Consider the following 12069-nt stretch of genomic DNA (forward strand, 5'->3'; position numbering starts at 1 on the left):
CCTGAGCTGCGCCATGGCAGGTGAGGGGACACGGGGACAGCGGGAGGGACATTGGGACGGTCCTGGTGGTGGTCACCTGCTGGTGGTGGTCACCTGGTGGTGGTCACCTGGTGGTTCCTCACTTGCGCCATCACAGGTGAGGGGGACAGGGGGACATCAGGAGGGGACAGGGGGACACGAGGGACATTGGGAGGGGACACGAGGGACGGTGCTGGTGGCCCTGAGCTGCGCCATCGCAGGTGAGCAGGGACATTGGGAGGGGACAGGGGGACAGCGGGAGGGGACATGGGACAGTCCTGCAGGTGGTCACCTGCTGGTGGTCACCTGGTGGTTCCTCACTTGCGCCATCACAGGTGAGGGGGACAGGGGGACATTGGGAGGGTCCTGGTGGCCCTCACCTGGTGGCCATCACAGGTGAGGATGGACAGGGGGACACGGGGACAGCGGGAAATCAGGAGGGGACAGGGGGACACGAGGGACGGTGCTGGTGGCCCTGAGCTGCGCCATCCCAGGTGAGCAGGGACAGGGGGACACCACAGGTGAGGATGGACAGAGGGACACGGGGACATCAGGGAAGGGACATTGGGAGGCTCCTGGTGGCCCTCACCTGGTGGTGGTCACCTGGTGAGGATGGACAGGGGGACATCGGGAGGGGACATCGAGAGGGGACAGGGGGAGGGACATTGGGAGGGTCCTGATGGTCCTCACCTGGTGGTGGTCACCTGGTGGTGGTCACCTGGTGGTGGTCACCTGGTGGTGCTCACCTGCGCCATCACAGGTGAGGATGGACAGGGGGACATTGGGAGGGGACATTGGGACAGTCCTGGTGGCCCTGACTTGTGAGGAGGGACAGAGGGACACAGGGGGACATCAGGAAGGGACATTGGGAGGCTCCTGGTGGCCCTCACCTGGTGGTGGTCACCTGCGCCATCACAGGTGAGGATGGACAGGGGGACACCGGGGAGGAAGAGGAGGAGGAGGAGGATGGTGGGGACGGGGGGATGAAGGTCTTGGAGGGGAGAGGGTGAGGAGGAGGAGGGTGAAGGAGAGGAGGAGGAGGAAGATGAAGAAGAGGATGAAGAGGGTGAAGGAGAGGAGGAGGAGGAAGATGAAGAAGAGGATGAAGAGGATGAAGAAGAGGAGGAGGAATCGGGGTGGGAGAAGCTTGAAAGGTTCAGATCTGAAGGTCTTGGAGGAGGAGGAGGAGGATGAAGAAGAGGAGGAGGAGGAGGATGGTAGGGACAGTTTGGAGGGGACAGGGGGATGAGGAGGAGGAGGAGGAGGGTGAGGAGGAGGAGGATGAAGAAGAGGAGGATGAAGAGGGTAAAGAAGAGGAGGAAGAGGATGAAGATGAGGAGGAGGAGGATGGTAGGGTCAGGTTGGGTGGACAGGGGGATGAGGATGAAGAGGAGGATGAAGATGAGGAGGAGGATGAAGAAAAGGGAGATGAAGAAGAAGAGGATGAGGAAGAGGAGGAGGAATCGGGGTGCGAGAGGTTTGAGGGGTTCAGATCTGAAGGGCTTGGAGGAGGAGGAGGAGGAGGAGGAGGAAGGTGAAGGGGATGAAGAAGAAGAGGAGGAGTTGGGCTTGGAGGGGTCCACGATCTAAAGGGCTTGGAGGAGGAAGAGGAGGATGAAGAAGAGGAGGGTGATGATGAAGAGCAGGAGGAACTGGGGAGGTTTGAGGGGTTCAGATCTGAAGGTCGTGGAGGAGGAAGAGGAGGACGAGGAGGAGGAAGAGGAGGACGAGGAGGAAGAGGAAGAGGTGAAAGGTGGAGACGATGGGGAGAGGCCGAAGGGGAAGGAGGAAGAGGAGGAGGAGGAGGAAGGTGGAGACAACGAGGGGAGGTTGGGCTGGGCAGTGCCGAGGGCGGGATGAAGGTCAGGGAGGAAGAGGAAGATGAAGGGAGGTGGTGAAGGTGAGGAGGAAGGTGAAGAGGAGGGAGGGGATGAAGGACACCAACAGGAGATGAAGGTCTTGGAGGAGGAGGAAGGTGAGGATGATGGAGAAGGTTGGGAGTGGAGAAGAAACCTTGGATGAAGGTCTTGGAGAAGGAGGAGGAAGAGGAGGGTGAAGATGAAGGAAGGTGGAGGAGATGGGGGGACGTTGGATGGGTCAAAGGGAGGAAAGAAGAGGAGGAGGAGGAGGAGGATGAGGAAGGTCGGGGTCTCCTCTCCCTGGGAGGGTTTTGGGGGTCTCTGCTCACCCTGGACCTTCTCCTGCAGCCGCCCTCGTGGGGACAACCAGAGCCCAGGGGAGCTCCAGGGAGCTCCTGGACATCACAGGGACCACCACGACCACCTCAGAGACCACCATGGACATCACAGGGACCACCACGACCACCTCAGAGACCACCATGGACATCACAGGGACCACCACGACCACCCCAGAGACCACCATGGACATCACAGGGACCACCACGACCACCCCAGAGACCACCTCCACCATCTCAGTGACCACCACGACCACCCCAGAGGTTACCACCCCCTCCTCAGGGTCCTCCATGACCATGTCAGGGACACCCACGACCACACCAGTGACCACCACAACGACCTCAGGAACCATCCCGACCATCACAGAGGTGACACCAACCACCTCAGTAACCTCCACAACCGTCCCAGAGACCTCCACGACCACCTCGGGGTCTCCCACAGCCACCTCAGAGACCTCCACGTCCATCCCAGGGACCACCCTGTCCACCTCAGGAAGCTCCACGACCACCCCAGTGACCACCATGATCTCAGAGACCACCACGACCACCCCTAAGACCACCTCGACCAGCTCAGGGACCTCTCCAACCTCCTCAGGGACCTCCACGACCACCTCAGGGCCCACCACGACCAACACAGAAATCTCCACCACCACCCCAAGGTCCTCCACGACCAGCACAGAGACCTCCACCACCTCAGTGACCACCATGACCACCCCAGAGATGACACCAACCAACACAGAGACCTCCACGACCATCACAGGGCCCACCATGCCCACCACAGGGACCACCTCAACCACCTCAAGGACCTCCACCACTGCACCAGAGACCATCACCTCCTCCTCAGTGACCACCACGACTTCAGTGACCACTCCTAAGGCCACCACGACCACCTCAGGGTCGTCCACGACCACCCCAGTGACCTTCACGACCACCTCACGGGCACCCATCACCACAACAGTGACCACCGTGCCCACCACAGGGACCTCCACGACCAACACAGAAATCTCCACAACCACCTCAGTGACCACCCCGACCTCCTCAGAGACCTCCACCACCACCCCAGGGACCACCACGACTTCAGCGACCACTCCTAAGGCCACCACAACCACATCAGGATCGTCCACGACCACCCCTAAGACCATCTCGACCACCACAGGGACCGCCCCGACTATCACAGGGTCCTCCACGACCACCCCAGCGACCTCCACCACCATCCCAAGGTCCTCCACGACCAGCACAGAGACCTCCACCATCTCAGTGACCACCACGCCCACCCCAGAGGTGACACCAACCAACACAGAGACCTCCACGACCACAACAGTGACCACCCCAAGCACCTCAGGGACCTCCACGACTTCAGTGACCACCACGACCACCCTGACCAGCACAGGGACCTCCACGACCACCTCAGGGACACCCACGACCACACCAGTGACCACCACGACCACCCCTACGACCACCATGCCCACAACAGGGACCTCCACGACCACCCCAGAGGCCACTCCATCCACCTCAGAGAGCTCCACAACCACCTCATGGACCACCACCACCTCCTCAGGGTTCTCCACGACCACCTCAGGGAGCTCCACGACCAACACAGAGACCCTCACAACCACCTGGGGGTCTCCCACAACCACCTCAGAGACCACCACGACCATCACAGGGCCCACCCTGTCCACCTCAGGAAGCTCCACGACCAGCACAGGGATCTCCACGACCACCCCAGTGACCACCGTGATCTCAGTGACCACCACGACCACCCCTAAGACCACCTCGACCAGCTCAGGGACCTCTCCAACCTCCTCAGGGACCTCCACGACCACCTCAGGGCCCACCACGACCAACACAGAAATCTCCACCACCACCCCAGTGACCACCACGACCACCTCCGGGCCCACCCCGACTGCACCAGAGACCATCACAACCTCCTCAGTGACCACCACGACTTCAGTGACCACTCCGGTGACCGCCACGACCACCTCAGGATCGTCCACGACCACCCCAGAGACCACCACGACCATCACAGAGGCCACTCCACCCACCACAGGGACCTCCCTGAGCACCACAGAGACCACACTGTCCACCTCAGAGAGCTCCACGATGATCACAGATACCTCCACAACCACCGCAGTGACCTCCACAACCTTCTCAGGGTCCACCACGACCACCCCAGGGACCACCACGACCACCACAGAGACCACCCCAAGCACCTCAGAGACCTCCACGACCACCTCAGTGACCACCATGACTTCAGTGACCACACCAGAGACCATCTGGACCACCACAGGGACCATCCCGACCATCACAGGGTCGTCCACGACCACCCCAGTGACCACCCCGACCTTCCCAGAGACCTCTACGACCTCCTCAGGGTCCACCACGACTTCAGTGACCACTCCTAAGACAACCATGACCACCCCAGTGACCTCCACCACCACCCCAGTGATGACACCAACCAACTCAGAGACCTCCACGACCACCCCAGGTTCCTCCACGACCACATCAGGGCCCACCACAAGCAGCTCAGAGACCTCCATGACCACACCAGTGACCACCCCGACCTCCTCAGAGATCTCCACGACCACCCCAGATACCATTGCAACCACCTCAAGGTCCTCCACGACCACCCCAGGGACCACCACGACCACCTCAGAATCGTCCACAACCACCCCTAAGACCATCTGGACCACCACAGGAACCACCCCGGCCATCACAGGGTCCTCCACGACCACCCCAGAGATGACACCAACCTCCTCAGAGACCTCCACGACCACCCCTGTGACCACCACGATTGCCACAGAGACCACCCCAAGCACCTCAGAGACCTCCATGACCACCTCAGGGACACCCACGACCACAACAGTGACCATCGTGCCCACCACAGGGACCTCCACGACCACCCCAGTGACCACCACGACCTCAGTGACCACACCTGAGACCATCTCCACCACCACAGGATCGTCCACGACCACCCCAGTGCCCACCACGACCAGCACAGAAATCTCCACAACCACACCAGGGACCATCCCAACCTCCTCAGAGACCTCCACCACCACCCCAGAGACCCCGACAACCACCCCAGTGACCACCACGCCCACCACAGGGACCTCCACGACCACCCCAGTGACCACCACGACCTCAGTGACCACACCTGAGACCATCTCCACCACAACAGGGACCACCCTGACCACCACAGGGTCGTCCACAACCTCCTCAGAGACCCCCACGACCACCACAGTGACCATTACAACCACCTCAAGGTCCTCCACGACCTCACCAGAGGCCACTCCACCCACCACAGAGACCTCCCTGAGCACCACGGAGACCACCCCGATCTCCTCAGAAACCACCACGACCACCCCAGGGACCTCCACAACCACCTCAGGATCGTCCACGACCCCCTCAGAGACCTCCACGACTTCAGCGACCACTCCAGTGACCACCGCGACCACCTCAGAAATCTCCACGACCACCCCAGTGACCACCTCGACCATCACAGCACCCTCCACGACCACCCCAGAGATGACACCAACCTCCTCAGAGACCTCCACGACCACACCAGTGACCAGTACAACCACCTCGAGGTCCTCCACAACCCCACCAGAGATGACACCAACCAATTCAGACGCCACCACGACCACATCAGGAACCACCACGACCAACACAGAGATCACCACAACCACATCAGGGTCCACCATGACCTCAGGGGCCTCCACGACCACCCCAGGGTCCACCACGACCACTCCTAAGACCACCGCAACCACCTCAGGGACCACCACGACCACCACAGGGACCTCCACGACCATGCCAGAGACCACCACGACCTCCTCAGGGACCTCCACCACCTCTCCAGTGACCACCACAACCACCCCAGAGACCACCAAGACCTCAGGGACACCCACGACCACCTCAGTGCTCACCACAACCACCCCAGAGGCCACCACGACCTCAGGGACCACCACGACCCCTCCAGAGACCTCCACAACCTCCTCAGGGTCCTCCACGACCACTCCTAAGACCACCACGACCACCCCAGAGATCTCCACGACCTCAGTGACCACTACAACCATCCCAGAGACCACCGCAACCTCCTCAGGGACCTCCCCAACCACCTCCTGGACCACTTCATCCACCACAGGGACCTCTGTGGCCACCCCAGAGACCACCACCACCTCCTCAGAGACCACCACGACCATCACAGAGACCTCCACGACCACGTCAGGGATCACCATGACCTCACTGACCACCACAACCACCCCAGAGACCACCAAGACCTCAGGGACACCCACGACCCCTCCAGAGACCACCCCAACCTCGTCAGGGACCACCACGACCATTCCAGTGACCACCACAACCACCTCAGAGACCTCCACAACCACCACAGGGATCTCCATGACCACCTCGGGGACCACCGGCAATGACGGGGCCAGCACAACCACCCCAGAGGTGACACCAGTCTCCTCAGAGACCTCCATGACCACTTCAGAGACCTCCACGACCACCCCGGCGACCACCACGACCACCACAGGGACCTCGATGACCTCCCCAGTGACCTCCACAACCTCTCCAGTGACCACGACATCCGCATCAGGGACCACCACGACCACCCCGGTGACCTCCACAACCCTCCCAGTGACCACCACAACCTCAGGGACCACCACGACCAACACAGAGACCACCACCACCTCCTCAGGGTCCACCACGACCACTCCTAAGACCACCGCAACCACCTCATGGACCACCACAACCACCTCAGTGCTCACCACCACCACCCCAGAGCACACCACGACCTCAGGGACATCCACGACCCCTCCAGAGACCTCCACGACCACTCCTACGACCACCACGACCTCATCAGGGTCCACCACGACCACCTCAGGGAGCTCCTCAGAGACCTCCACGACTTCTGCAGAGCCCACCACGACCTCAGAGACCTCCACAACCACCTCAGGGACCACCATGACCACATCAAGAACCACAATGACCAACCCCGAGATCTCCACAACCACCCCAGCAACCTCCACGACCACGTCAGGGACCACCATGATCTCCACGACCACCACGACCACCCCAGAGACCTCCACGACCTTCTCAGGGTCCACCACGACCACTCCGGTGAGCACCTCAACCACCTCAGGGACCTCTGTGGCCACCTCAGAGACCACCACCACCTCCTCAGAGGCCACTCCAACCACCCCAGTGACCACCACGACCACCACAGGGTCCTCCGCAAGCACCCCAGAGATGACACCAACTTCCTCAGAGACCTCCACCACCACCTCAGGGACCACCACCACCACCCCAGAGGCCACCACGACCACCCCAGTGACATTCACAACCTCTCCAGTGACCACCACGATCTCAGGCACCTCCACAACCTCTCCAGTGACCACGACATCCGCATCAGGGGCCACCACGACCACCCCAGAGACCTCCACAACCTCAGGGACCTCCACGACCACCTCAGGGACACCCATGACCACGCCAGCAACCACCACCACCTTCCCAGAGCCCACCACGACCTCAGAGACCTCCACAACCCCTCCAGAGACCTCCACAACCTCCTCAGGGACCACCGTGACCACCCCAGTGACCACCACGACCACCCCAGTGATGACACCAACCTCCTCAGAGACCTTTACGACCTTTACAACCACCACGACCACCCCAGTGACCACCACCACCTCCTCAGGGACCACCATGACCAACACAGAGACCACCACGACCACCTCAGGGACGCCCACGAGCACACCAGTGACCTCCACCACCACCCCAGAGGCCACCGTGACCTCAGGGACCTCCACGACCCCTCCAGAGACCACCACGACCCCTCCAGAGACCACCACGACCATCTCAGTGACCTCCACAACTTCTCCAGTGACCACGACATCCGCACCAGGGACCACCACGACCACCCCGGAGACCACCACGGTCTCAGGGTCCACCACGACCACTCCGGTGAGCTCCTCAACCACCTCAGGGACCTCTGTGGCCACCTCAGAGACCACCACCACCTCCTCAGGCTCCACCACGACCAACTCAGAGGCTACAACAGCCACCACAGGGATCTCCACAACCACCCCAGTGACCACCACAACCCTTCCAGGGTCCACCATGACCACCTCAGAGACCATCACGACCACCTCAGAGATCTCCACGACCTCCTCAGCATCTACCGCGACCCCTCCAGAGACCACCACGACCATCTCAGTGACCTCCACAACCTCTCCAGTGACCACGACATCCGCACCAGGGACCACCACGACCACCCCGGAGACCTCCACAACCCTCCCAGTGACCACCACAACCCCAGGGACCACCACGACCAACACAGAGACCACCACCACTTCATGGACCTCCATGACCACACCAGAGCCCACCACGACCTCCTCAGCGACCTCCACGACCTTCCCAGAGCCCACCATGACCACCCCTAAGACCGCCACGACCTCGGGGACCACCACAACTGCTCCAGACACCTCCACGACCACCCCAGTTACCTCCATGACCTCACCTGTGCCCACCACAACCACCCCAAGGACCACCACCACCTCCTCAGGGACCTCCACGGCCACACCGGAGCCCACCGCAACCTCGGGGACCACCACGACTTTCCCAGAGACCACCACGACCTCAGCGACCTCCACAAACTCCTCAGGGGCCACCACGACCGCTCCAGTGACCTCCACAACCACCTCAGGGTCCACCGTGACCAACACAGAGACCACCACGACCAACCCAGAGATCTCCACGACCACCCCAGTGACCTCCACCACCTCCTCAGGGACCACCATGACCAACACAGAGACCACCACGACCACCTCCGGGACCACCACGACCTCAGAGACCTCCACATCCACCTCCTGGACCACCTCAACCACCTCTGGGACCACCACCACCTCCTCAGGCTCCAGCACGACCAACACAGGGACCTTCACGACTTCCCCAGAGACCACCACGACCTCGGGGTCCTCCATGACCACCCCCAAGACCACCATGACCACCTCAGAGCCCACCACGACCACCTCAGGGACCTCCACGATCTCAGTGACCACTACAACCATCCCAGAGGCCACCACCACCACCTCAGGATCCACCACAACCACCCCTAAGAGCACCATGACCACCTCAGGGACCTTCACCACCACCTCAGGGACTTCCACAACTTTCCCAGAGACCACCACGGCCTCAGAGACCTCCACAACCACCTCGGGGACCTCCACAACCTTCTCAGGGTCCACCATGCCCAACACAGAGACCACAACGACCACCCCAGTGACATCCACGGCCACACCAGAGATCTCCATCACCACCTTGGGGACCTCCCCAACCACCTCCTGGACAACCTCCACCACCTCAGGGACCTCTGCGGCCACCCCAGAGACCACCACCAGCTCCTCAGGGTCCTCCACGACCACCCCAGAGACCACCACGACCACCTCAGAGACAATCACAGCCTCAGGGACCACCACGACCTCCTCAGGTTCCACCATGACCACCCCTAAGATCACCCCAACCACCCCAGTGACCACCACCACCACCACCACCACCACAGGGACCTCCATGACCACCCCTAAGACCACCACGGCCGCCTCAATTACCTCCACATCCACCTCAGTGACCACCCCAACCACCCCAGAGACCACCACGACCTCCTCAGGGTCCTCCACGACCACACCAGGGACCACCACGACCTCAGGGACCTCCACAACCATCTCAGGGAGCTCCGCCACCTCCTCAGAGACCACCATGGCCACCTCAGGGACCTCCACGACCTTCCCAGAGCCCACCACGACCTCAGGGCCCACCACAACCACCTCAGGGACACCCACGACCACACCAGTGACCTCCACCACCTCCTCAGGGTCCTCCACGACCACCTCATGGCCCACCACAACCTTCCCAGAGCCCACCATGACCTCAGGAACCTCCACGGTCACATCAGAGACCACCACGACCACCTCAAGGACCACCATGACCTCAATGACCTCCACGACCACCACAGGGACCTCCACGACCTTCCCAGAGACCACCACGACCTCAGGGACCACCATGACCACACCAGAGATCTCCACCACCACCTCGGGGACCTCCACAACCTCGGGGTCCACCACAACCTCCTCGGAGACCACCACGACCAACACGGGGACACCCACGACCACCCCAGAGACCCCCACCACCTCCTCAGGCTCCACCACGACCACCTCAGGGACTTCCACGGCTTTCCCAGAGACCACCACGGCCTCAGTGACCACCCCAGCCACCGCACGGACCACCACCACCTCCTCAGTGTCCTCCATGACCACCTCAGCATCCACCGCAACCACCTCAGGGACAACCACGACCATCCCGGTGACCTCCACATCCACCTCGTGGACCACCTCAACCACCTCAGGGACCACTCTGACCAACACAGAGACCTCCACGACCACCCCAGAGACCACCACGACCTCAGAGACAACCACAACCACCTCGGGGACCTCCACAACCATCTCGGGGAGCTCCACCACCTCCTCAGAGACCACCATGGCCACCTCAGGGACCTCCACGACCTTCCCAGAGCCCACCACGACCTCAGGGGCCTCCACAGCCACACCAGAGACCCCGAAGACCACCTCAGGGACCACCATGACCACCATGACCTTCCCAATGACCACCACCACCTCCTCAGGGTCCACCACAACCTCCTCAGTGACCTCCATGACCACCCCAGAGATCACCACGACCACCTCATGGACCTCCACAACCATGTCAGGGACCACCATGACCACCACAGAGACCTCCACGACCACAGCAGAGACCACCACGACCTCAGGGACATCCACGACCACATCAGGGACAGCCACAGCCACCCCAAAGACCACCACGACCTCCTCAGTGACCTCCACAACCTTCCCAGTGCCCACCACGACCACCCCTAAGCCCACCACGACCTCAGTGACCACCTCAACCACCCCAGAGACCACCAGAACCACCTCAGGATCCACCACAACCACACCAGAGACCACCACGACCTCAGGAACCTCCACGCCCAGCCCAGTGACCACCCCAACCACCCCCGTGACCTCCACAACCTTCCCAGAGCCCACCACCACCTCATGGACCACCATGACCACCTCTAAGACCACCACAACTGTCCCAGAGACCACCACGACCACCCCAGGGACCTCCACGGCCACATCAGAGACCACCACGACCACCTCAAGGACACCCACGACGACCTCAGGGCCCACCACAACCACCTCGTGGACCACCCCGACCACCTCGTGGACCACCTCGACCACCTCAGGTGCCTCCACAACCACCTCAGGGACCTCCACAACCTCCTCAGGGACCTCCACAACCTCCTCAGGGCCCACCACAACCACCTCAGGGACAACCACGGCCACCCCAGAGACCACCACGACCTCAGGGCCCACAACAACCTCCTCATGGACCACCACAACCACTTCAGGAACCTCCACGACCTTCCCAGGGCCCACCACGACCTCATGGACAGCCACCGTGCTGACCTCCACCACCTCCACCACAGCTCCTCCTCCACCAGGTGAGTCCTCCACCAGGTGAGCTCCACCCACCTTGTCCAGGAGGTGTCCCCGGGGTTGTCCCTGATGTCCCCATGGTGTCCCACCAGGGCTGTGTGAGAACGGGGGGACACCCAGCGCCACCGGTTGTCTCTGCTCGCCGTCCTACGCCGGACCCCGCTGCGAGTTCTCCACCGACACCGTGGACACCAACCTGCGTGAGTGGTGGGGCCACCTCGCACCTGGGGGACCTGGGATGGGGGCCTGGGTACCTTGGAGCTCCTGGGCACCTTGGAGCTCCTGGGCTTCTTGGTGGGCTTGGGTCTTCTTGGT

General features: G+C 62.0%; 2 protein-coding genes across 2 annotated transcripts; both read left to right on the plus strand.

The window, feature by feature from the left end:
• The first annotated feature begins 1899 nt into the window (after positions 1–1899).
• On the plus strand, positions 1900–6927 carry LOC131570570 (mucin-2-like). The gene is made up of 5 exons (XM_058822935.1): positions 1900–1993; positions 2226–2653; positions 3515–4447; positions 4784–6626; positions 6680–6927. Exons 1-5 carry the CDS (start codon positions 1900–1902, stop codon positions 6925–6927), a joined length of 3546 nt encoding a protein of 1181 aa, XP_058678918.1.
• Positions 6928–7912: 985 nt separating this feature from the next.
• Positions 7913–11133, plus strand: LOC131570571 (mucin-2-like). Its single transcript, XM_058822936.1, has 4 exons — positions 7913–8389; positions 8834–9397; positions 9998–10884; positions 10926–11133. The coding sequence occupies exons 1-4, from the start codon at positions 7913–7915 to the stop codon at positions 11131–11133; spliced, it is 2136 nt and encodes a 711-aa protein (XP_058678919.1).
• The last annotated feature ends 936 nt before the right edge of the window (positions 11134–12069 follow it).

This window comes from Ammospiza caudacuta, chromosome 36 (assembly GCF_027887145.1).
Source record: "Ammospiza caudacuta isolate bAmmCau1 chromosome 36, bAmmCau1.pri, whole genome shotgun sequence".
Classification (NCBI taxonomy): domain Eukaryota; kingdom Metazoa; phylum Chordata; class Aves; order Passeriformes; family Passerellidae; genus Ammospiza; species Ammospiza caudacuta.